At 50.6% G+C, this 26,151-nt stretch overlaps 1 protein-coding gene across 2 annotated transcripts in view; it reads right to left on the bottom strand.

The window, feature by feature from the left end:
* Positions 1-3,136: 3,136 nt before the first annotated feature.
* ANKLE2 (ankyrin repeat and LEM domain containing 2) overlaps positions 3,137-26,151 on the bottom strand; it is a 23,590-nt gene continuing 575 nt past the window's right edge. The window contains exons 1-13 of one of the 2 annotated variants that reach the window (XM_059408127.1): positions 25,655-26,145; positions 19,300-19,773; positions 16,309-16,515; positions 14,961-15,154; positions 14,692-14,880; positions 11,349-11,471; positions 9,530-9,596; positions 8,628-8,800; positions 7,371-7,477; positions 6,353-6,543; positions 5,261-5,906; positions 4,466-4,597; positions 3,137-4,052 (exon numbers count right to left, since the gene is read on the bottom strand). In XM_059408127.1, coding sequence (XP_059264110.1) covers positions 3,848-4,052; positions 4,466-4,597; positions 5,261-5,906; positions 6,353-6,543; positions 7,371-7,477; positions 8,628-8,800; positions 9,530-9,596; positions 11,349-11,471; positions 14,692-14,880; positions 14,961-15,154; positions 16,309-16,515; positions 19,300-19,768 — 2,703 coding nt within the window. In that variant the 5' untranslated portion in view covers positions 19,769-19,773; positions 25,655-26,145 and the 3' untranslated portion in view covers positions 3,137-3,847. Of the gene's footprint in view, positions 4,053-4,465; positions 4,598-5,260; positions 5,907-6,352; positions 6,544-7,370; positions 7,478-8,627; positions 8,801-9,529; positions 9,597-11,348; positions 11,472-14,691; positions 14,881-14,960; positions 15,155-16,308; positions 16,516-19,299; positions 19,774-25,654; positions 26,146-26,151 lie in introns of those variants that run through there. The other variant, XM_059408126.1, reaches the window with a different exon arrangement.

The following is a 26,151-nucleotide window of genomic DNA, read 5'->3' as shown; positions in this document are numbered from 1 at the left end:
TTTTTCAAAGTCGTGATTGTAAATATTTTCAAGAAAACAGGGAGCCATGCTGCACACCAGACAGCAGCCCCAGAGCTGCTGGGATGGTTGCGGCTGCCGCAGCAGAAGGCTCTTTGCCCCGGTATTTTGTGATCTCAGGGTTGACGGCTTCGCGGGACGTCTGCCCACCAGCGGCTGAGGCCCGGACCCAGGACAGTGAGCCAGAGAAATGGTTTTCCACAGGCTCCCGCTATGCACTTTCTAGAAACCGTTTTGACAGGCCAGGCGCTGTGCCAGCTTCTCAAAGCAGAGAAGTAACAGGCACTACACCTCTGACCTCAGGAGTGGAGGCGGCCCAGGAAAGCAAGGGCCGCATGTCCCACCGAGCCTGAGACCTGGACCCTTGGACCCAAATGCCTGAAGGTGGAGGTGGCAGGTCCCCAACTCCCTTCCCTCAAGGGCTTTGCACAGTTGTCTCACTCTACCACCTTCAGATCTGCCCTTTTCTTTTCGTTTGAGAGAAAACACGAAAGGGGTGAGGGGCAGAGGGAGAAGCAGACTCGCTGCTGAGCAGGGAGCCCGAGGCAGGACTCGATCCCAGGACCCTGGGATCATGACTCAGTGGAAGGCAGAGGCTTAACGACTGAGCCACTTCAGATCTGCCTTTACGGCAGCATTTCACTTCATCCTGAGAAGAAGGGCAGCATTTTGGAAACTGAAAGCGAGTCCACACAGGGGGATGCAGCCAAGGAGCAAGAGTGGGTGCTGACCTGGGTCACAGGGGCCTGATTCCAAGACGGAAGCTCGTCTGAGGTGGGGCAGATGACTGAAGACTTGTGTCAGCAAACAGTATCCTAAGTTTGGCCAAAATGAAGCCTGCAAATCCGGAACCTGTGTAACATGAGGGAACCGGAACGGACGACAGTGGGAACAGAGAGCAGCCAGTTCCTATTTGGTTGTGCTATTTATTCCAAAATACCTTATTCTGAGACAGGAAAGGAACTCAGTGCTGTCTGCAAAACAGAAAATCCTTACAGGTTTTGTGCACAAATGCAAAACGTCAGTGTCGGACAAGAGAAGTGCATGCCTTGAAGACCCAGCAAGGAGACCCAACTCGGCCATGGCGCAGTGAGCGATGACATCCGAAGTCACGGCCTGTCAAGGCGGTAATCCCAGACCACCGCTCCCTCTGAAAGCTGTGAAAGTTACTGGAAACATCCCAAATTAGTCAAGAGTATTTGTCTGTGGTCCCTGCGGTTCGGGAGGAAGGTCTTCAGAAAGACGTGACTGCCGACCGACTGGTGAGCTCGTCTCGGCCTCCCATCCCTGGACGCGCCCCCCCTCCCCTGTCCCATCCCAGAGGCTGCTGCCAGGACGTGGCCTTGAGACGGGGAGGTGGGGCTCAGCCAAGAAGGGCTTCCATGTAAACTCTCCGGATTAGGAGGAGGGTGGACGCAGGCATCTAGTCGTCTGGCCACCCAAGACGAGCCTCACGTGTAGTCTTCTGCTTACGAGACTGCCACCTACCAAGCTGGAGTGGCCTGACCCTTTCCTTAGTCCCTTTCTGCCCTCTGAACACAGGGACCAGGTTCAGCTCCAACCCGGGAGACTTCCAAAACGGCTGCAAACGGACACGTGCCCCATAAGGTGGGAACTCGTTCTGTAACACCCTGGGGGTGGTGATCCCCAGTCAGTGACCAGGGGACTTTCCTGCGTCCCTTGTGCCTGGAACCGCAGCACCACCCCACTGTGGCAGAGGGGTCCCCAGCACCTCTTTGGAACTAAAGTTACACGCCAGTTGTTAACATCACAGGAAAGGTTTTTCATTTCCGACGGCAATTATGAAATTTGTGCTAGCTTAATCAAAGTTCAAGTCTTTTAAGACCGTGTTACGTATAAAAGGGGCCGCAGAACAGCATTCACCACTATCGGATTAACGGATTGTTTCATTACAACACTACCTAAGATTTTACTAAAAACAGGACTTTGCCTAGCTGCCCACAAGAACAGTTTTTCTGAAAGCTTAGAATTATTACCACATGGTTTTAATAATAATTTATTTCATTAAGTAGTTTAAAAATGCATTAACTGGGGGGGGGGGGCGCCTGGGTGGCTCAGTGGGTTAAAGCCTCTGCCTTCGGCTCAGGCCATGATCTCAGGGTCCTGGGATCGAGCCCCGCATCGGGTTCTCTGCTCAGCAGGAAGCCTGGTTCCTCCTCTCTCTCTGCCTGCCTCTCTGCCTGCTTGTGATCTCTGTCAAATAAATAAATAAAATCTTTAAAAAAAAAAAAAAGTGCATTAACTGGGGCCAGGACCACCTTATATAAACAAATGGACAAACAGGCAAAGATAACCTAAACCTTCAGATAATAAGAACCACAGTCTGCAAAATTTGGACAGAAACACTTTTAATTTCCATCCTAATATTTACAACATATGCGTAACAGGATTTTACAGAAAACAGATCATTGCTGTGATGTACTATCTGTATTCTAATTTCTTTTGAGAACAAATATGCCGTTTGTAAATGCCACTGACTTTCAGAATAGAATGTATTTTTCTGTGTTACATCCAGATTGTTACACAAGTGAAAACACCCTGTGTAACCAGCTTTTAAGTTTTAAAATCCAAATCTTGATTCCAATATTCCTGACCTGTCTCTTGTTAGCAGATGAAAGAAATAAGCTTTTTCTTTTTTTTTAAACACAAGTTCCAATTCAGAATTCTTATAAACAGCAACAACAAAATCTCACGCCTACTTAGTATCCCTGTATATTCGCATAAAGCAAGTTTCAGGAGAATAAAAAGTGATTTACAAAAGGCACTGGATTTAGCAAAAATTGGTAGAGTCTTCCATTTTGGATCAAACACTGGAAATATTCACAGAGCACCCCCAGTGCGCGAGAGTCGTGTACACCGGAGAGAAGTAACTCAGGTGTGGAGATTTGGGTATCAATCACGGCAGTGGTTCTAAGATGACCCCCATGCTCCAGGCAGACCCCCAGAAGGTCATGGCCACGGGGAAGTTAAAATAAATGGAGCAAGATTACTGACCGGGACTCAAATCTCTACTTTCTATACTACAATGCAACACTCTTTCATAAAGGAAATCCAGTGGAAGTGATTCTGGAAATATGCAATAAATTTCAAACCCGGGGAACTTAAAGATCACTTTATTGGCACAACCCTGCAATGAAACCAGTGACCGGCAGCACAGGTTCCTTAGAGCTGCTGCTTCGTCAAGTGCGGGGACCACTCCCAGGACTCCCACGGACCAGAGAATTTATTCCCAGAGAAAAGCTGGTTTTATCTTCTGGTCACTAATTTAAATGTTTGCGATGAGTCAAACTTGCAAGTCTAAGTCATCTCCACGTTTGTTTGCCCCCAGACACGCACCTTATCAATTGGTCTAAGCCACTGGGACCAAGCGGCAGAACAAAAGATTTCTATCAGGAACGAAAAAGTCAGAGACCCTTCCCAGAAAAGGAAGATGGCACGAAATTCATCTTTGCTGTAAGAACGGGGGACTGGCAGCCCCGGCTCTGGCACTCACCCAGGCTTCTGGCACACTCACGATGGGAACGGCGTCTTCCGCTTGCCCACCGTGAGCTCAAGTCCACACTGTTACACGCTCACGATTCTCAGAAAGTTTGTAACTGGATTTGCTTCTATCAACTTCTCCCCAAACCCCAGAAAACTAAATTTTATACAAAACATTTGCATTTTCTAAAAACCTTTTACTCTCAAAATGAGGACTAATAAATTAATCAGAATATATTCTTTTTGGTAAGTTTTAGCAATAAACACTTTACCCTTTTTCCTTTAAAAACAAAGAAGAGAACGAGCCACCCAGCAGCTTGGAGCAGCCTTACAAGGCCGTGAGCTGTGCCAGGTGCGCCATTCTGCGGAGGTGGCTCCCATGCGCGGGGCTGTAGCGCCCAGGGCTGCCCAGGCCTGGGGAGTGGGATGCGGGCCCGGGCTTCCCAGGGCTTCTCCCGGGGCTGCAGCTGTGGGGACCACCGACATCCAGCTGCTGAGACTCCAGCTTCCCTTTCAGCGCAGGGCTTGGCCAACTGAGGAAACCAAGAAAGCGCTGTCAGCACCGACGGGTGGTATGGGCTCTGTCCCAAGCCCTGGGGGACCACCCGCTTCCAGAACGGGTGCTGCAAACCTCAGGACCATGAGCCCCGAAGATTCACAGAACCTATGACTTTCCACACGAGTCCCGTGTGGCCCCGAACACGGCTCCCGGCTGCTTCTAACCTGCTCCCCCACTGGGTCAGCAGCACCCTCCGCTTCCCACCTAACCGCACACCCGTCTGCGCGGGGTCCGCCAGCCGCGGCCTCGTCCGGTGCCATGTGTCAGCCTGGCCAAGCAGCGCTCCGAACGAAGCGCTACGTGAACACACTGAGTCACCAGCGGGCGGCCCGGAAGCCAGCTACCAGCGAGCCCGGTGTAACACAGGTCACCCTGCAGACCACAGACCTCTGTCTGTCAGCGGGGGAGTAGCGCAGGACGGCACTCCTCCATCTGTGCACGGCCGGGTACCGCTGAGGGTCCACTTCTGTACACTCCAGAGCGGCCAAAACATCTCGATCCAGTTTTGACGGCTCCTCTCTACATGACAGAAAAAAAGGAAAGAAAAAGCAGAAACACTCGTGATTAAAAAGACTTCCAACGCCACTACTCAAGAGCCTAGGACAGGAGCAGAGGGCGAGCAGAGGCCAGGAGCTGCGGGTCCGTTCCTGCCACCAGCAGACCCAGCTGTCAGGGCCACGATGTGGGCTGTGCAGCGACAGAGGCCACACTGGCAGACAGAAGGCACTGTCCCACCGGGGGCGTGATGGCCCCAATACTGAGTATCTCCACCTCCAGGGTCACCGACCAGAAGCCCGACCCAGAAGGCCTGTCCCCTGGGAGGCTGAGATTACCCCAGGATGGGCTTTCTTCCACCAAGAACCACCGAGTTCTCGGTACAGTTCCAGTTGTTCTGGGGAGAACCAGTTCCCTGGGAGCAGAGCGAGGCGTGAGGCCGGGCTGGAAAGCAGAGCGCGCGCCCCACCGACCTGGACGGCAACACCGCACCAGGAGCTACACACTCGGGCAAGAGCTGGGAGCCAGAAAAGCACGTCCGACCAGGTCGTGGGCAGAGAAAAGGTTTAAGAAAACTAGAACAGTGCCACGTGAGCTCACGTGGCACCCCACGGCCTGCCACAGCTGCAGGCGCGCTCCCACATTCACTCCCACAGCCTCACGCCCGTGCACACCCCCCACTCGTACCCAAAAAGGAAGAGCCTCTCCACAGGCTCCTTCGTCGTGGGGACCCCTGAGGGCTCTGAGGACATGGAACCACAGTTCTGCTGAACCTCGGGCACAGGAGTATCAGGACCCAGACGTATTTTAGCCATTTTGGCTGACATTTCGCTCTCTGTCCTGGTTTGGTTCTCCGTAAGCGCGTCAGCAGCAGGCGGCTCTAACAAGTCATTCGTGGCATCCGTTCTTGATGTGAAGCTCTTCCTGTCCCTAGTTTTTCCGTTTTTATTTGGTGTCTTGGGAAAATTACTTCCTAGGTCTTGCAATTGCAGTTTATCAAACTCAACCGATAAGCCGGAGACCGGCGAGATGAGCGCTTCTCCAGCGCCTGGGGCCTCCGGCCTCTTCCTGCCCGGGGTCCTGCTGCCGCTCAGGGGGCCACAGAACCCATTCTTGCTGCCGTGGGGACTGGTCAGGGTGGACGCTTCTATAAGGTTGGTCTCCTGCTCCAAGGGAAGGATGTCACACTTCGAGTCCCCAAAAGTGCTAACTGTGGGCTGGGTGTTGTTTCGAGCCGTGTTCTGTCGATTTTTAATCTCCTCCAAGCTCAGGTCGTCGTCGTCATCCAGAAACGCCCTCACAGAGATGGAATTGCTGCACTTCCCAGCACGGCCTACAAGGGAAAGAGCAGCTCCTCTGAGGGGTGGGTGACACAGTCCGCGAGGGATCATGCGGTGCAGCCGCAAATCCCCAAGACCAGCAGCCAACGGCCTCCCCTTCAGATCCACCTGCTCAGACTCCCAGAGAGCGCCTGCGCTGCCCGTTGGGAAAAGCCAAGCAAGACCCCGCACAGGGACATGGCAGCGTCCAGCCCCCACCTGCAAAGGCAGGAAAATGAGACCAAGGTCAAGGGCAGGCCTGCGTGAGGCGGGACAGGCCTGCGTGGGGCGGGACAGGGGCTGGTCCCTCCCGCCTGACTCGCTAGGACACCAGGAGCCGAGAACACGAGCGGCTGACAGAAGTAGCAGGCGCCGGCTCTCCACACGGACGTGCTTGCTGGGGTGCGCCCACAGGGCAGGGCCTGGTCCTGAGAACCCACAGACCGCTGTGCGTCCTTACCAAAGGTAGAGGGGTTCTCCTGACGACAGGCCTCATCTGCTCCCGAGTCTTGTGGGGCCTTTTTGCCTGCCTCCTGGTGACGGAGATATTCTTCTAGCTTTTGCAGACCCTCCTGGGAAGACAGATCAACAAAACAGCCCAGAAAGTCCCAGTATTCGACCCAGGGGTACCCCAGCTCACGAGCCAACTCCCTGCAAGAGTAAGACAATGCATCAGTCGGAAAACACGGAACGGACCACACAGAAAACAGCCACACTGTGTCAGAAGGGCCAAGCAGTGCCTGGAGTGTCGGCTGTGACTCTGACTGTATCGTAAATGTGGCGTAAAACAGTACTCGGCGTTTTCTCAAGCACGGCCAGACTAATAAGCAGGTTTCGGACACGGGCCGCCACACTGTGCGCACTGAAGCCATGGCGAGAGAAGGGGCCGCGGCCACCCCACGCGCACCACACGCTACAGAGGCAACAGGTCAGACGTGAATCCCTATCACCAGAATAGCCATCCTGTTTCCTTAAAACAACTGTATGAAGTTGGAGAGAATTCTGGTTTTGTTTAGGCACAAAAGCTCAAGCTGGGAATCTAAAATTAAGTCTATATTTTGAGACACAAGTTTTAAAACAATTCAGTGTAGCTTTAACACTGTTATCTAGATTTCTGACTATGGAGAAAACACTTTTCATGGACTTTTTACTAGCAGCTTCTGGCCACACCGCCTCCTGTGTTTTATTTCCTGCTCTTTTGCCAAGCGACACCCCCCCGTACGGCCATCATACAAAACGCTGCCATGAGTCTCTGCCTGGAGAGGGACCGCCAGAACCTCTGCCACTAGTGTGCGACGTCTGCAGGAGTCAGACCGCAGGGAAAAGGCTTTACACCCCTCCCCCAACCCCATGAGCACTTCCCAGGTATGACTGTTTTGCAGCTGGAACAGCTCTCTGTCCTCAGCCAACACAGAAGCATGCAACATACAAAACGACACTGCCACTCAGCTCCGGTCCCGCCGTGCTAAAGCCAGTACCTTCCCACCCTCTCCATGCCTCTTTCTGGATCCGTCTTCCTGACATTGTGAAAGAAGCCTGCTTTCTCTCGAGGTGGCGTTTTCCAGAGCTTGCGAAAATCTTCCGCCTGAGGAGAAAACGTCCTGAGCTGTGCTATGCCCCCAAGTCGCGGGCAGCACCAGCACCAGAGCCCACGGAGTGCCTCCCGGCACCCTTCCTTGGCCTCACACCCTGGGCAACGTGCCCTCCTGTGTGGCAGCTGGACAGACCGCAGGGCCACGTTAGGACAGCAGCACCGAGGGGCTCTGGCAAGGCTCCACAGCCTCCCTCTTAGGGGCCCAGGCTGGGCTGTGAGGGTCAGAGCTGCCACACGGAGAGCCTCAAGTCACTTTCCCATCACACAAGAGGAAAATGAGTGTTTATGTTTTTAAGTCACTCAGAGTTTTGTTTTATGCAACCAGATCTAACCTACCTGATAACACCTGTTCCTGGAGACACTTCCGTAACTGCAAGTAACTAGTTATTTACAACTATCAACACTGCCGCGTGGCTGGCACAGCTGGTGAAGCATCTGACTCTTGGTTTCAGCTCAGGTCATGGTCTCAAGGTTTGGGACCCAGGCCTGTGTCAGGCCTCGCGTCAGTGGGGAGTCTGCTTGGGATTCTCCCTCTACCCCTGCTCTCTTGCTCTCAAATAAATACATTTTTAAAAATAAGATAATTATTCTTAAATATTAATACAGTAGGTCTCCTCTTATGTGTTTGTTTTTAAGATTTTATTTTTGAGTTATCTCCACACCCACCGTGGGGCTCAAGCTCACAACCCTGAGATCGAGTCACACGTTCCACCAACCACACCGCCCAGGCGCCCCTTTAAAATCTCTAACGAGAAAGAGGACACACAGCCTGGGAAATACCTCAGCCCTGAAGGTGAACTTCACAGTCGGCACACTGCGGCCATACACGCCCCCAAATCCGGGAGTGGACAGCCCAGCCCAACTGGCACGTGGCACGGGAAGGGCCGTGACACGGACAGAAGGGCCAGGCGATGATGGCGGCTGCCCAGGTAAACTAGGCTTCTCTGAAGCGTGGGCTCACCACCACGTTCATGCCGGCTCACCGGTGAGGGACAGCTCAAGGCACTCCTGTTCCTCCCGCAGATGTCCTTCAAGCCCCGTCACCAGACACTGGGGTTCCACGAGCCCCGGTCCGGAATACCCAACACTCCTGGTGGGGAGAGCCAGGAGCTGGCTCCCAGAAGCTTCTACAGTAGCTCACCTTGGACGGGCTCAAGGGCCCCGCAAAGGCTCGCAAGGTCAGAACAGGATCTCTGGGGCTGCCTCCCCCGTGGCCGATATGAGAGGTCTCGGTCGTCTGGTCTGAAGACCACAACTCCCCAATCACAGGAGATGATGTGTCCTCGGCTCTCAGGAGCGGCACGTAGTAGTGGCCTGGGAGGAGGAGACAGCCCAGGTAAGGCGTCTGCTTGGGCGTGGCCCCGCATCAGCGGCTGCATCACCGTCACCGAGGAACACCAGGGGCTTCGCAAATGATCAGTGATGAAGAGTGTGCAGAAGCTCCGAGCCAGAGCTTCTGGGCAAGAGGCCGGTTTCTGCCAGACCCACTGAACTAGCCCCATGTTCTTCCTCCCCTGGAGGACGGACAGGAAGGCAGGGCAGACACCCCTCTTTAGTCCCACATACTCTGTGTGCCAACAAGATTAGCAGAAGCGGGGGCCCAAGAACCACGAAAGGAGAGACAGGCCATGGCGCAGAAGGCGGCACCCAGAAGGGCTGACAGGGCGCTGCTGACGAGCCGAGCCAACGCCAGACCAAAGGGCTCCTTCCACCCTCTGCCCTGGCGATGTGCAGGCTGCGTTCAGGGGGCGGGAACCAGAGGGACCACCACGTGGGATCCCTGCAGACATCACGGGGTGATGCCATGAGCACCAGTCTGACGACAGACAACCTGCCGTCTCCCAGAGACGGTCAAGGCTTCCAAGGAGGGATTGTATGACAACAAGTGGCGTGCGAGCTGGGGGTCCAGGAGCAGGAGATCACCCTGGGAAGGGCTGCCACCCTGAGAGCGGAGCTTGCTCCTGCCGCGTAAGGCCAGGCTCGCGCAGTCCAGGGCCTTCCCACTGGCGGTCCTCACCGCCCCCGCGCCAGGCCCCACCTTACCCTGTAAGTACTCTCTAATGCGCTCCTTCAGCTCCACAGACTTATTTCTGCTTCTTTCACAAATCACCTGTTTTAAAAAGACACAGTATGTGAACAGTCTGTATCTTAATTTCTCACATTTTCCCCCAAAATAATTTTATAAAAGCAACTTTTAAAACTAACAAAGCAAGGACTGTGTCCTAATGCTGAAAACCTCATGAAGCCCACAATCAGAAGACATGTGCTGAACAAAACGGTCTTTCTTCCAGAATGTCCTGTGAAAGCTGCAGTGGTCAGGACGAGAACAAACTCTATGGGTGAACTTTGTCTTTCTTCGTGCTCAACTACACACTCCAGTTTTATGCCCGGAGAGGCACCATTGGTCAGGGCGGAGACAGGCCGACAGGCCACTAATGTTTAGCAGCAAGAGCTCCCTGGCCTGGGCCTGTCCGTGGCTGTTGTCTGGCTTGATTATAGCAGGATTCCTACTTAGCGTGCCACACAGTGTTTTCTTCTTGCTACTACAGGAGTCAACTTTCCCCTTAGAGAACTGTAGCAACGAGAACATTTTCGCTAGAATAAAAAACCAGTACCCTTCAAAAACGGAAGGGGCCACAGAATTGCCATCTCCTGCCAGCCTGTGAGAGAAAACAACTCTATTGTGTCCTGTCAGCAGCGCAACTTATTTTTTTAAATGTGTAACCGATTGTGACAAATGGCAAATGCTTTAGGAATAGCCCTTAACAAGTGACAAATATATTGAAAAAACACACACACTCATGCACACAAAAAGTTGAGTCAGACACATGAAAAAAAACAGTAATTTCTGAGTTGTTGAACGGTGAATTTTCTCTCTTTGCTTATGTGTACTCTGAAGGTTCTACAGAACATAAGCACTACTTAGGAAGCCACAGCAGCTACAAAGGCGGCGTTCACGACCAGCCTGGAGCCCTTACAGATCCCATCTCAAAGGGGTGCCTGGTCCAGGTCAGCAAGCCAATAGCTCCAGCGCACGGAACCAGATCGCCCACCTAGCTCTTGTCAGGTCCACCTCCCCAACCCCCACCTCCCAGGCACAGATGACCTCTCTCTGCCCTCTCTAGAGCTCATTTTGCTCAACTGCCAGTATCAATCCTCACAAGACTTGTGTGGGTCAGGTGAGAACACCGGGGAGGGCTTAGGACAGCACCTGGTACGGAATGAGCTAAGCACATGTCAGCCGCTTTCAGCACCACCAACCTCATCACGACCACCATCCTCACCAGCTTCCCACCACCTCCATCACCTTCACCATCACCACCTCCTCCTCCTCCATTCCCTGACTCCCTGGTCAACCGAGGTATGCACAGAGAGAACCTGATAAAAAACCCATGAGCTGGGGCACCCGGGTGGCTCAGTGGGTTAAGCCACTGCCTTCGGCTCAGGTCATGATCTCAGGGTCCTGGGATCGAGTCCCACATTGGGCTCTCTGCTCGGCGGGGAGCCTGCTTCCCTCTCTCTCTCTGCCTGCCTCTCCGCCTACTTGTGATTTCTGTCAAATAAATAAATAATCTTAAAAAAAAAAAAAAAAAGCAACTCATGAGGTGCTGAGAACGAATGACCACCAGTTTCAGGAAAATAAAATCAGCCAACATGGGCAGTTTACTCCCTCCTGATTCTACAGAACCGTCTTCTTCTTCACGGTGCATCTTACTCAGTAATCATGGCTCTAAGGTGCGCCCACGAGGCAAACACATTCACACAGTCAGTACTGGGACTGTACAGTAGCTATGAACAAGACTACGAGTTCACATATTTTCATGCCTAACACTAGAGGAACAGCATTTTAATAGATACTTACGTCTTCAGGAGTTTTATCAAACTTATTCCTTGGATTTTTTACAATCAAAGGGTGTGAAGAAAGCACGTTGACCACATCTGCATTCCCAAACTTACAAGCAAAGTGCAACGGCGTGTCATAACCCTGAGAAAGGTGCAGAGAAAGAGTATTTCTTATTTAAAAATGTTTGTTTCCTAAGGTTGTTTACGATAAAAATAGGTATTTAGCAGAACAAACAAAAACCCTCAAAATCCGAAGACCATAAAAAGACGCTGGTACTCTCTCTGAGGCCTGACCGGCGCATCAGCACGTGCCCACTCTAAGCCAGGGCTGGAGGCCAGGCCGGCGCCCCAGTTACTGTTGCCAGTGTTGGGGGGGTGCCAGGCCCGGGGGAGTTTATAAATGAACAAGGGCAAGACACCTGCTCAGTAAACGGCGCTTTAAAGACTCAGGCCCAGTACAGAGTTATGTAATTGATGCTCAAAAGAGGAAATGAGCAGGGGCACCTGTGACTCGTGATTTCCGTTCGGAGCACGATCTCAGAGCTGTCAGACTGAGCCCACGTCAGACTCGGCGCTCAGCACAGAGTCTGCTGGAGTGTCTCTCTCCCTCTCTCTCTGCCCTTCCCCCACTTGTGCTGTTTCTAAATAAATAAAAATAATCTTAAAAAAAAAAAGGTGAGATAAACAAGTAGAGGCAACACCCAGAATAAAACAAAGTCTATGAACGCAGTCTGTACCCAAAGAAACTCTCTCTAGCGGCTAATATCTAGTAAACGAAACTCTCCACTCCTGACCCCGGGATGCTTGTCAATGCTCTCACTTGCCCTTAGTGGCACCCCTCCCCAGATACCTTCAACTAAGGCCTTAAGATCCGTGCGCCTTAGTGTAACAGCATCCTGTGACTGACAACTATAGAGCAAATGACTTTTGGGTCCCCTCACTTGAATGACCACAGGCTCAAATGCAGCACAGCCAAAACAGAACCCATTCACGTCTATCAGAGCGGGGACACGGCCACGCAGTCCACCTGTGATTACCAAGCACTGCAGATCCCAGCTCTGAAGTCCCTGGGAGGTGTCTCTGCCCTCCACATGCTACGTACGCCTGCCATCCCCTTAGTTTCTCGTCCAGGCTGCCAAGACTCCTCATGGACCTTGCTTAAAAGCACTCAAACTGCCAGCTTGTCCACAAGTCCTCCTCTAGGTGACCCGACCGATCTTGTATGAGCAAGTAACCTCAAGGCAGCACCCATCCCCTGCTCCACAGCCTCTAGGACCATCTCATCATTCACATCCACTGCCGCCGTGAACCCGGAAACGTCTAGGTGCCTGCCTACAGCAGCCCTCTCTAACTGCATCCCGCCCCTAGGTGCCTGCCCACAGCAGCTCTAACTGCATCCCGCCCTCTTGTCCAGCTTGGCAAACCTTCTCAGCTGAGGGCCAGAAACCAAACATTTAGAATGAGCATAGCTGTGTTCCAATAAAGCTTTATTTACAAAAACAGGCTGTCCTTTGCTAGACCTGCCCTGGTGCCTTCTCCAAGTTACGACTTTGATTCACAGTGTACCTGAGACAACTCCAGGCCTGTGGCCCAAGCTCTAGAAGCCTGACCTCCCCTGCCAGGCCTGCGGCAGTGGGAGGACCATGGTCACTGCAGATCGGGGACAATGTTCTCACTCATTCAGAGCATCCAAAGGGACCTCAACACCACTGCTCCTTCCAGCCACGGCTCTTTTTCACGCCACAGAACGCCCATCTCTAACCTGCTTCCAAATGTGCACACCTGACCGCAACCTCTCTCCTCACCCCTGCTGGAAACTGCTGCTCCCGCACAGACAGCCGGGTCTGGGTTCTTCCAATGCTGCCGGCTGGCACAGCCCTGCTTCTCACCGCGCTGGTCTGTGGTGCCCGTGACTTCTGACACGTTTGTGGCCAACAACTGAACTTACTCCAACTCTTGGTGAGTTATGGTCAAAGACGGCTTGTAACGCCCCAGAAGGTATTAAGTGGTCCCCATGCACGTGCATCTGCGCATTTTCTGTGAATACTGCACAGACGTCAGGGAAAACTGTGTTTCTCTCTCATATGTTCCAATCGCACTTCCTGATTGTACTAATCCAGTCAGGAGCCCTTCCTGAGTCCGCTCACCCTTCGTTTGAACGGACATAACTCTGATTTCGCTCCTTTGTCTTTACACTTATGTTGCTTTCATATAATCATTGTTTTCTTTTACTTCCTTCTATAATTCTGCTATCTTGGCCAAATTTATCTTTATTCCCCCTTTTCTCTCTTGTTGATTTAAAAGTTATCTTGGGAGGGGGTGGCTCAGTGGGTTAAAACCTCTGCCTTCGGCTCAGGTCATGATCTCAGGGTCCTGGGATCGAACCCCACATTGGGCTCTCTGCTCAGCGGGAAGCCTGCTTCTCCCTCTCCCACTCCCCCTGCTTGTGTTCCCTCTCTCGCTGTGTCTCTCTGTCAGATAAATAAATACATAAGTTAGTCTTGATTTGCAATTCTGGAGTTCAACGTGTCACATTCAACACGTTGTCATGAAACAGTGGTGCCCCACTCCAACATGCTTCTGCTACTCCCTCTCCTGCCAACCAGTTTTTCAAACTCCTAGGCTTGCTCAGAGCTTATAATCCTTGGCTCTAAGCTATCACTGGATTCTGTCTCATAATACATAAAATGTCTTATAAATACGTAAAGTGCTTCTGTTGAGAAATTTTTACGTAAGCATGTGCACCATTAAAAACCCTTTCAAATGACGCCTGGGTGGCTCAGCTGGTTAAGCGGCTGCCTTCGGCTCAGGTCATGATCCCAGCGTCCTGGGATCGAGTCCCGCATCGGGCTCCTTGCTCAGCCGGGAGCCTGCTTCTCCCTCTGCCTCTGAGTACTACTCTGTCTGCTTGTGCTCACTTTCACTCCTCTCTCTCTCTGACAAATAAATAAATAAAATCTTTAAAAAAAAAAAAAAAAAAAACCCTTTCTATAGGAAATATTCCTATTATTAAGTGGAAAAAGAAAAAGGTAGTATGTAGATACCTAGAATAAAAAGTACTAAAACCCCTTCAATTCTCTTTCTTTAAATTCCGACACTGGCTCATCCTCCCATCAAAGCCCAGCTCAGGCCGCTCTGGAAGGCCAGGAGGGACCTGTCTTTGCACACAGCTGGGACTCCGGTTGCCCAGCGTCGGGGGTGGGCGGGAGGGAAGGACTCTCGCGTGTGACTGGCTGTCGCCCACCCCTTCCTAAGCTGGCCGAGCTCCGTCGCCGCGCACCTCCCGTCCACACGCCGCGGGACGCAGTGGACGCTCACGGGGACAGCCGCGACGGGCGAGCACGTCGGTGGGGCCCGCTCACCGCTTTGTCCGGCGTGTTCAGGTACAGGTCCACGATGTAGCAGATGCGCTGCTGCAGCATGTGCGGCTCGTCGTCGGGGTACATGAGCCGCATAAACTCGGGGTTCTCCAGGGTCTCCAGAGTCAGCTGGCAGATAGAAGCCTGGTTCTCTTTGGCAGCGACATGCAGGACGTTGTACCTACACCCTTCCTGAAAGAAAAGTGCGCGTGCTGAGCCTCGTTTCCATCGGCCGCGGCTGGCCGAGGCAAGAGCCCTCGGAGCAGGCTTACCTGCACAATGGTCGGATTGTCGCCGGAGCCGATCAGGTACCGGGGGTTACTCCAGGTCAGATCCGAAAAGAGGTCGGCTTCTCCCATCTCCACAGCTTTTCGGAGTCTGGAAGTGAGATCTTGAGTACGGGGGGTTTTGTAACTGTTTGCTCGTTCTCTGTTGATAGTTTCTGACTCTGAGGAGTACACGGCATCTGTCATTAAGAGACAGAATTTAAGAACGTTGAATTTCACAAACATTTTCTCATCGCCCACTGTGTGCTACACTGAGGGCCACGAAAATCTCTCCCACAGAAGCTTAAAACCTAGTTGGGGGTAACATGAACGAACCAGTTCGCAAGAAGAGCCGAAGGGCACACGTCCCCGCCAGCAACATGGCACAAACGTCACTACAGCACGAGCCTAAGCACGGAAGGACCCGACTGGACTTCCGTAACAGCACAGCAGCCGCACCCACGCAAGAACTTCCGAGCACACAGAACGTGCCCACAGAGGCAGAGTGAGCCGAAGTGATTTTTGTTGTTGTTTGATTACAACCACCTGGGAGTGTCTGAAACAGTCTCTGGAGGGTTGTCTGCACAGACCACCAACTGTGCAAAATCACCCCGGTTCCCTCTAAGAGGCACCTGTGTCAGGCCAAGTTAGGATGAGGGGAAAGCAGCAGATGGGGCCTTTGATGGAAGGCCTATGTCCACAAGGAGAAGGTGCCTTCCCCGGGAGTCCCAGGCGGCCTGGGAAACAGGACACCTGTGAACTCCTGGAGGGGACAAGACGGATGCTAGGCGAAAGTCAGAGGCTGCTGGGATTCTGCACGGTGCTGACGGAAAAGGCCTCTCACAGACCCTGGTTTGCAGCCGGAGTGGGTAAGGTCAGATCTCGGACTAGACAGGTCGTGCAGGTGAGCTCGACTTCTGCAGACTGGGTCAGAGCAGGTCTGGGTCAGAGCAGCCGGCCCAGCCCTGGAAGCAGGTGGAGCTTCAGCGGGGAAATGGCTGTCTCGGCATCTAGCAAAGCCCAAGTCCCACAGGCAGCAAGGAGAGACGGAACAAAAGGAGCCCAACAAAAGGACCCCCCGTGGTCCTTCTGATGCTTCCCCCTTGGCCTTGCCAGCTTTAGGCACTGGAGCAGACGCCTGGCCCGCTCAGTGCCCCGCTGCCTCTCTCCGCAGGGTCCTTCTCAGACCAGGCAACCGACCCATCCTCCACGGCCTGGGCCTTGGCTCTCTACTCCCGTGCAAATCAGACTTCTCTCAGAGGAGAAAACCAGTTACAGTCCATGGGGAAGACAGCACAGAACACCTGGGCGCCAAGGACAGTAACACCCAGAAATGAGCCGTCACATCACTTACCTTTCACTCCACCGCTGCTGAAGACCGATGTCATTTTCACAGGAGAAAGAGGTGAAGAGGCTTTGCTTGGAGAAGGGAAATAATCACAAATTCCTCTAGCAAACTTCTCGGCATCTTCTCTACTCGAAAACGCTTTAAATCGAGATCCTTTGATCATTTTGACAGCTTGCAATGCTTCCTTTCTATCTTCATAAACATAAATCCTTTCTGCATGGGAAAAGTAACAGGAAAATTAGGAGTAACCAGAGACACCGTCACTTAGTTCACGCCTGAAGACCATGGGTTTTGTAATAAACAACTGTTATCCAGTTGTCTGATTTTTCTCTCATATTAATATTTCAGATTTTTTTCTTTTTTTTTTTTTTTAAAGATTTATTTATTTATTTGACTGAGAGAGATCACAAGCAGATGGAGAGGCAGGCAGAGAGAGAGAGAGAGAGAGAAGCAGGCTCCCCGCTGAGCAGAGAGCCCGATACGGGACTCGATCCCAGGACCCTGAGACCATGACCCGAGCGGAAGGCAGCGGCTTAACCCACTGAGCCACCCAGGCGCCCCAATTTCAGATTTTTTTCTTAAAGATTTTTTTTTAGAGGCACCTGGGTGGCTCAGTGGCTAAACATCTGCCTTTCCATTTTTTTAATCTTTTATTTTCTCTTTTAAGATTTTATTGATTTGACAAAGAGAGAGCACAGGCAGAGGGAGAGGCAGGCAGAGGGAGAAGCAGACTCCCCACTGAGCAGAGAACCCACTGCAGGGCTCGATCCCAGAACCTTGGGATCATGACGTAAGCTGAAGGCAGAGGCTTTAACCCACTGAGCCACCCAGGCACCCAAAGATTTTATTTTTAAGTAAGCTCTACACCCAACATGGGTCTCAAACTCACAAACCCGAGATCAAAAGTTGTACATTCCACTGCCTTGAGATAACCAGGTGTCCCAATATTTCAGATTTTTAATCTTGAAGAAAAAGTGCCTTAGCTAGTGAAAAAACATGATTAATAAGCTTGGTCATATGTGTGGACATGTATATAAAAATAAGTTATTTTGTACACATTTAACTTTATATCTAAGGATACTATTTCATACTAAAAAATAAAATTCCTGAATTAATGCTCTAAATAAAAAAAATAATAAAAGCAAGTTAAAAATGATGACTATGGGGCACCTGGGTGGCTCAGTGGGTTAAGTCTTTGCCTTCGGCTCAGGTCATGATCTCAGGGTCCTGGGATCGAGCCCTACATCGGGCCCTCTGCTCAGCAGGGAGCCTGCTTCTCTGCCTACTTGTGATCTCTGTCAAATAAATAAACAAAATCTTAAAAAAAAAAAAAGGCAACTTTTATAATAAAGATTAAAAATAAATAGAGGGGTGCCTGGTGGCTCAGTGGGTTAAAGCCTCTGCCTTCGGCTTAGGTCATGATCTTAGGGTCTTGGAACCAGGCCCCCATTGGGCTCTCTGCTTGGCAGGGAGCCTGCTTCTTTCTCCTCCTTCTTTGCCTGCCTCTCTGCCTACTTGTGATCTCTGTCTGTCAAATAAATAAATAAATAAACAAACAAATAAATAAATAAATAGAAATTGCATCATGACCATTTCCAGTGTCACTAATCCTTTAAAAAATTCTTATGGTGAACAATATTCCATTCTACTCATGGTACATAATATGGCTAACAAATCTATTTTGGGGTATCACCACAAATGACATCACCATAATAACAGTCTGTAATTTTTTTAAAAACATTTACCTTATTTGACATTATTTGACAGAGAGATCACAAGCAGGCAGAGAGGCAGGCAGAGAGAGAGGAGGAAGCAGGCTCCCTGCTGAGCAGGGAGCCCGATGCGGGGCTCGATCCCAAGACCCTGAGATCATGACCTGAGCAGAAGGCAGAGGCTTTAACCCACTGAGCCAGCCAGGCGCCCCCCAGTCTGTAATTTCTGACAGTCTAATCAACGTTAGGCTTTCATTAATGCTTTCCAGTGCTAAATCTACTTTCGTCTGATTGAAAACTGCAATTCTTTGGGGCATGGGGGGGTTCAGTCAGTTAAGTATGTGACTTTGACTCAAGTCGTGATGTCAGGGTCCTGAGATCCGGCCCTGCATCTAGCTCCCTGCCCAGCAGAGAGCCTGCTTCTCCCCTTTTCTCTGTCCCAACCCCGGCTCACACTTGCTTGCACAGGCTCACTCATTCACACTCTCAAATAAAAATTTGTTTTAAGGGGCGCCTGGGTGGCTCCGTGGGCTAAGCCGCTGCCTTGGGGTCAGGTCATGATCTCAGGGTCCTGGGATCGAGCCCCGCATCGGGCTCTCTGCTCGGCGGGAGCCTGCTTCCTCCTCTCTCTCTGCCTGCCTCTCTGCCTACTTGTGATTTCTCTCTGTCAGATAAATAAATAAAATCTTAAAAAAAAAATTTTGTTTTAAAAACTACAATTCTTTGATGCTGAAAACTACTTATACCTGCACAAGCCATTTATATTAACATAAAATGTGTTCAGGTTCTGTTGAATAAAAAAAATAAAAGAGGGGGGGACACCTGGGGGGCTTAGTCATTAAGTGTCTGCCTTTGGCTCAGGTCCTGATCTCAGGGTCCTGGGATCAAGCCCTGCATCGGGCTCCCTGCAGGGAAGCGGGGAGCCTGCTTCTCGCTTTCCCACTCCCCCTGCTTGTGTTCCCTCTCTCATTCTCTCTGTCAAATGAGTAAATAAAATCTTTTAAAAAAAGGAGGGAACTAATCAAATGATAGCTAGCCAAAACCATTTGTAAGGTGAAGCATGTCTTACAGAAACCAATTTTCTTCATTTTTAAAAATTCAGATATACATTTATAAATAATTCAGCAGAGTTCTACCTAAAAACGCTAACAATGGTTCACTTGGGGTGGGTGAGATTATGGTGATTAAATTCTTTTCTTCTCTGGGGTTTGAGATTTTCACAAGCCCCGGCCCCTGCTGCCCACAAACCACCTGCAGAAGAGACACCAGGTGCCCGTTACGCTACCATTTCTCGCTGGCGTGTCCTCATACGCCGGGCACACCCCGTAATACAGAGGCGGCTCCGCAGACGCCGTTGTCACAGCTTTGTGGCCGCTGACCCCAGTGGCAGCACTGAAGGGCACGGAACAGGTCTTAGATGTCACGACATCTTCCTCTGGAGGATTCAAGCCCACGCTGTAACCAAAATCTCTGTCTTCAGACAAGCCGACCTGCTCAGCCTGACTCTCTACAGCAGACTTCGACATCTTCTGTGCATCTTGGCTCAGAGCAGTGGCACTTGAGGTGTCGCAGCCAGGAGGATGTGAAGGCAGCGTTCTTCCACGCTCTAATAAAGCCTGAGCCAATTTTTTCTCAAAGATGAACCTTGTGGTCGAGGTAATGGGTCCACATTTCAATCCGGCTTTCACAATTTCTTCTCTAAGGTCATCAGGATTCAGGAGTTTCAGTCGCGCCAAGATGGCATCCATTGTCATTTCGCCTGGGCCCAAGACAACAAAAATCAAGGTGATGGCTATAAGTACATCTTTTCTTATTTAAAAAAAACAAAACAACACAGCAGTAGCAAAAAAGCTGGCTTCAGTTTCATTTCAATTCGGTGTTTCTCCAGATTTTTTTAGTCTATACGCCCTCTAAGAGAACTTTCTGAAGTTTTTGGTCTCCAAATTGATAATAATCTAAACAAAATTAGAATAAGCAATTTCTGGATAAGGACGTTGGAACTGGTACTATTCCATGATACAATCACACTAATATTCTAGGAAAGTAAGCATACTGGGGAAACAGGCAGGCTCACTTGTTGCTAAAGGATAATGTGGAACACAGTGAGCGAAAAACCCCATTAAAACGCCAACTCCAGAAATACAGTCTGCTGATATTCTGTACTTTATTCCATAAATAAAGGGGATCTATCCAGAGATTTAGCCAGGGGAGCCACAAAGAAACTCTTGGAGTCATTCTGCTAATACTAATAACAAGTAGCTAATGTTTTATGTTTTGGGTCTTTCCAAGAGCCTGGCTCTCGTATAAAGACACTACGATTTTTCCGTGTGGCAGGTTATAATTACTATGCACCCCCATTTTACAGATGAAGAACCTCGATCACAGAGACACTAAGTAACTTATTCAAGTTACACAGCTACCCAGCAAGTGGGTTTGAGCTACAGCAAACGCTTTAATCCATACCTTTGGAGAAAGAGTAGTTAAGCCTGGGGATTGCAGGTTTAAGCACGGTTTAAGCATGGTCAGCAACAACTGGGAAGAAGGTAAGAAATCAGGGAGCACAGACTAGTGCTACCGTAACAGGCTGGAAACAAGGGCTCAGATTAGAAAAACTGGAGGTTTTTAAGGGTGGATGTATCAGATGCCACAGGGAGGGTTTTGAGGAACTGCAGTCAGTCTAGAATAACACCCAGATCTCCAGTCCGGATGCCTAGGAGTGACTCCTGAGACAGAGAATCCTAGACATTGACAGATGGAGACTTAAGCATTATAGCGTCAGAAACACCTTACGGCCACCAACAGGGCATTTCAATTTTCAAGTCCAAGCTTTACAAGTTCAGAGTGGGTAAAAGACCTGCGAGCCATGAGCATGTGGACAGTGATTCTAATACCAATAATACACCAGGAATAACAAGGAATAAATACAAAGGATTAAACCACAGGAAAGAAAAAGAGAAACTCCTAAAAGGGATGAAGAAAGAATTACACAATGTATCAATAAAACCAAGGAGTATACAGTTCTAAGAGGTACTGTCAGATGAAATGATAGAACTTTCAAGATTAACTTTAAATTACTCTAGGGGTGGGATGCCTGGGTGGCTCAACTGGTTAAGTGGCTGCCTTTGACTTTGATGGTCATGATCTCAAGGTTCGGGGATGGAGTCCCACATCAGCCTCCCTGCTCAGCGGGAAGCCTGCTTCCCCCGCCTGCTGCTCCCTCTGCCTGCCACTGCCCCTGCTTGTGCTCACTTTCTCTCCGATTTAAAAATAAAAATAATAAAGTATTTTTTTAAAATATTTTATTTATTTATTTGACAGAGAGAAATCACAAGTAGATGGAGAGGCAGGTAGAGAGAGAGAGAGGGAAGCAGTCTCTCTGCTGAGCAGAGAGCCCGATGCAGGACTCGATCCCAGGACTCTGAGATCATGACCTGAGCCGAAGGCAGCGGCTTAACCCACTGAGCCACCCAGGCGCCCCAATAATAAAGTATTTTTTAAATAAATAAATTACTCTAGGGATGCCTGGGAGGCTCAGTTGGTTAATGGTCTGACCTTTTTTTATAATATATATTTTTATTTATTTATTTGACAGACGGAGATCACAAGTAGGCAGAGAAGCAGGAAGAGAGGAAGCAGGCTCCCTGCTGAGCAGAGAGCCTGCTTCGGGACTTGATCCCAGGACCCTGGGATCATAACCTGAACTGATGGCAGAGGCTTTAACCCACTGAGCCACCCAGGTGCCCCGATGGTCTGACTGACTTATTTATTTATTTATTTATTATTTTTTAATGGTCTGGCTCTTGACCTCGGCTCAGGTTATGATCTTGGAGTTGTGAGATCGAGCCCCATGTGGGGGCTCTGTGGTCAGTGGGAGTCTGCCTGAGTTGCTCTCCCTCTAAAGTTAATAAATAAATCTTTTAAAAAATTAAAATAAATTACTCTAGCAGGAGAACAAAAGGGAGGGCAGATAAGTGACAGATAAAATAAGATTCATAAAATATTAATATCTATTGTAGCTAGACGATGACTACAAACCAGGAATTCATTATATTACCCTATTTCTATGGATTTATTATTTATCTCTTTATTATTTATTTTAAGGAGGCTCCACACCCAGCATGGAATTCAACACGGGGCCTGAACTCAAGACCCTGAGACCAAGAGCCAGAGCTCAACCGACCGGGCCTTCCAGGTGCCCCTGTAAACCTTTTTTCACAAATTTTAATGCCACCTTCCCCCACCCAATTCCAAGGTCTCAAAAATGGCCGTTCCTTATTTGCAAAAGGGATATTAGCTTTTTATTTTATTTTTTAAAGATTTTATTTATTTATTTGACAGAGATCACAAGTAGGGAGAGAAGCAGGCGGGGGTGGGGGGAAGCAGGCTCCCCGCTGAGCAGAGAGCCCGATGCGGGGCTCAATCCCAGGACCCTGAGATCATGACCTGAGCCGAAGGCAGAGGCTTTAAACCCACCGAGCCACCCAGGCGCCCCGATATTAGCTTTTTAAACAATGAATGTGCTGCACAGCCCCAAAAAGCTGCCAAAGAACTTGAAGGGGGTGGCCTACTGGCCCAGGACTCTACCCAGGGAGCGCACCTAAGCAGATTCCCGCAGCACCTGGACACAGGAGCAACGGAGGTAGCTCAGGGACAGGAAACTGATATAAAAGGCACAGGGTAGGGAGAAGCCACACGCACGGGGTCAGGAGAAGCGGTGCGGATGCCCCGAATAAACAGGGGCCGCATCTGTTCCTCCGAGAGCAGTTTTCATACCGTTCCCATGTCCATGCGCCGCATCTACCTTTCTAACCTGGGCTAGTCTGAAGGGGGTTCTGTCCTTGCAGCCAAGCCAGCGCCAGGCCGAACGAGTAGGGCACGTCACAGCAGTAACCATGTGACCTTGGACACGCTGTGCAAACTCCAAGCCCGTTTCCTCCCCTATAAAACGGACACAATAACAGCTCTACTTCTTAGGCGGCAATGAAAATTAGGTAAAATAATACCCGTCAAACCTGTGCTGCTGTGTTTGACACTGACAAATTACGCTTAACAGTCAGTTCTGGTTACTAAGTCATCAACTAACACAGGCTTATTAATCTAGCACAACAGAATCCGCTCAAAGTCAATCTGAGTAAAAACAAAGACACGGTTTTAACACACTGTCATTAATATTAGGAATACAATATACAAAACTGTACAAAAGGAAGAATAAAGCAGAAACTAATGAGCTTGGGAAACTGTTGGGGGTGGAGGGTGGAAACTGACAAGAGGAACTGTCCTGAGGGCCAGCCCAGCAGAGGGCAACACTGTGACTTCATTTGTTCTGACTTTTAGGAACATGTTTGCTTCACATACTAAAAAATTGCTTTAAAAAAGATGGGGGATGGGGCGCCTGAGTGGCTCAGTGGGTTAAGCCGCTGCCTTCGGCCCAGGTCATGATCCCAGGGTCCTGGGATCGAGCCCCGCGTCGGGCTCTCTGCTCAGCAGGGAGCCTGCTTCCTCCCCTCTCTCTCTCTGCCTGCCTCTCTGCCTACTTGTGATCTCTGTCTGTCAAATAAATAAAATCTTTAAAAAAATTAAAAAAATAAAAAAGATGGGGGAAGGCCCCCCAGTGGAATACAAACCAGAACAAGTGAGCTCCACTGCACTGCAAGTTAGAAACAAACAGGTGGGAGAGAACTGACCTAGTCGATGAAAAGCACTATGTGGCCACGCATGCTACAGGCCGCACTCTGCAGCCCCCTCTGCCTACTCTAGGAACCAGCAGGCAGCCCGATGAACGGCTGAGGAAAAGCCAGGATTTGGATCTGGGATTCCCTCGCCAGCAGAAGGGAGCTACAAGCAAGGGGAGGCTGAGGCCAGAACGAGGGTCAGCAAACCTCCGTAAAGGGCCGCAGACTGGGGCTGAAGCTCTCTCCAACACTCACGACAGCCATGGATCCAGTAAGACTCTACAGAAACAGGAGAGGCTGGGTTTGGCTGCCAGGATGCGGTTTGCTGCCCCATGGTCTAGAATCCCAAGTATCTGCCCAACCCTGACTGACCGAGCACAAAGATGACAATGTGGAAACCCAGTCGGGTGCGCACAGTGAATACGGGCCGCTTCCAGGCCGTCCTGCTTACAGTGCTGATGTAAGATACTAACGTCCGGGTCTGAGGGAACACTTCCCTGGATCTAACTTTTTATCTGGAAAAACCAATAAACTCAAGTTGAAAACTAGTATGGATGGTTCCTGGCGGCCCCACAGGTGACAACTTACACGCAGCAGGGCATCAGGAAGCTGACAGGGGCCAAGCTTTGCCACGGCCTGTATCACCCTGCTGTCTTTGCACAGAATCCCATGACCGCCTAAATTCATAATTGGGGGCGCCTGGGTGGCTCAGTGGGTTAAGCCGCTGCCTTTGGCTCAGGTCATGATCTCAGGGTCCTGGGATCGAGTCCCGCATCAGGCTCTCTGCTAAGCGGGGAGCCTGCTTCCTGCTCTCTCTCTGCCTGCCTCTCTGCCTACTTGTGATCTGTCAAATAAATACATAAAATCTTAAAAAAAAATAATAATCTAAATGAATAAATAAATTGATAATGACTCGACGGTTCCACCATATCGAAGATCTCCACCACCCCTTACAGTCACACCAACCTCCGCCCCTGTCCCCAAACCTTGACAAGCACTCATTTCTTCTCTATCGCTGTAAATTTTCAAGAATGTTCATTATAAATGGAATCACACAATACACATCTCACACTGGCTGTTTTCACTAGCATAACGCCCTAGAAACCAGCACCGCCTTCCTCTTCACCGCTGAGTAGTGCTCCAAGGTATGAATGTGCCACAGTCCCTTTAGCCATCCAGCCCTCGGGAGACATTTGGGCTGCTTCCAGTGTTTAGAAACTATAATCACAAATACTCACATATGGGTTTTTGCGTAGAAATAAGTTTTCATTTCTCTAAGATAAATGCCCTCTAAGATAAAATTTCTCTAAGATAAAAGCAGTGCACAGTTAACATTTTTGAGCAACTGCCAGACTGATTTTGGGCTGGCTGAAGCTTTATTATTTCTACCAGCAGTAAATGAGACACCCAGTTTTCTCAGCATTTCCACCAGCATTTTTGGTATTTTTATTTTAGCCATTTTAACGGGTGTAATATCTCATTTCCGGTTTAATTTGTATTTCACTATTAGCTGGAAAAGTTGAGCTTCTTTTCACATGTGCATTTCTGTCATACTCTTTTTGCAATTTTTTAGAAATCTAAAATGACTTCAAAACAGAAAATTAAAAATTAAAAAGGAAAGTTTTACACACACACACACACACACACACACACAAAGACACTCCAGAGGCGCCTGCGCGGCTCAGCGGGTTAAATCTCTGCCTTCGGCTCAGGTCATGATCTCAGGGTCCTGGATCGAGCCCCGCATCGGGCGCTCTGCTCAGCGTGGAGTCCGCTTCTCCCCTGCCTGCCGCCCCCCTGCTTGTGCTCTCGGTCTGACAAGTAAATAAATAAGATCTTCAAAATAAAAAAATCCCGCTAAAGCTGTCTTAAGGGGATGAGAGAAGGCAAAGCCAGCAGCAGCCAACGGGAGGGGGTCCGCGGGACCCGGGGTCGCAGGCCCGCCTTCCCGGCTGTCTCTGCCCCCACCTGCGTTCTCGGCCAAGGCCGGGCCTTCCCGGGCGGGCCGGTCCCCTCAGCTGCAGACCGGGACGAGAGACAGAAGTCACCCCTGCGGGCCGCGTTCGCCCGGGCATCCCACGGTGGGCGCTTCGGCCTCGCCGTCTGCTCCGAGAACCTCCCCGTCCTCTCGGAGTCGGAAGGACCCAGACCTTGGCGCGGGGCAGCCAAGCCAGCGGGAAAGGCTCCCGGAGGCCCGCAGCGCGCGCAGCACCCGGAGCGCCCACGGCCGCGGCGCACGCAGGACAGCACGGGCCGCAGGACAGCACCGGCCGCAGGACAGCACCGGCCGCAGGACAGCACGGGCCGCAGGACAGCACCGGCCGCAGGACAGCACGGGCCGCAGGACAGCACGGGCCGCAGGACAGCACGGGCCGCAGGACAGCACGGGCCGCAGGACAGCACCGGCCGCAGGACAGCACCGGCCGCAGGACAGCACCGGCCGCAGGACAGCACCGGCCGCAGGA

The sequence above is a fragment of the Mustela nigripes genome, chromosome 8 (assembly GCF_022355385.1).
Source record: "Mustela nigripes isolate SB6536 chromosome 8, MUSNIG.SB6536, whole genome shotgun sequence".
NCBI classification, from domain to species: Eukaryota; Metazoa; Chordata; class Mammalia; order Carnivora; family Mustelidae; genus Mustela; species Mustela nigripes.
This window is presented reverse-complemented; position numbering and strand designations above follow the sequence as displayed.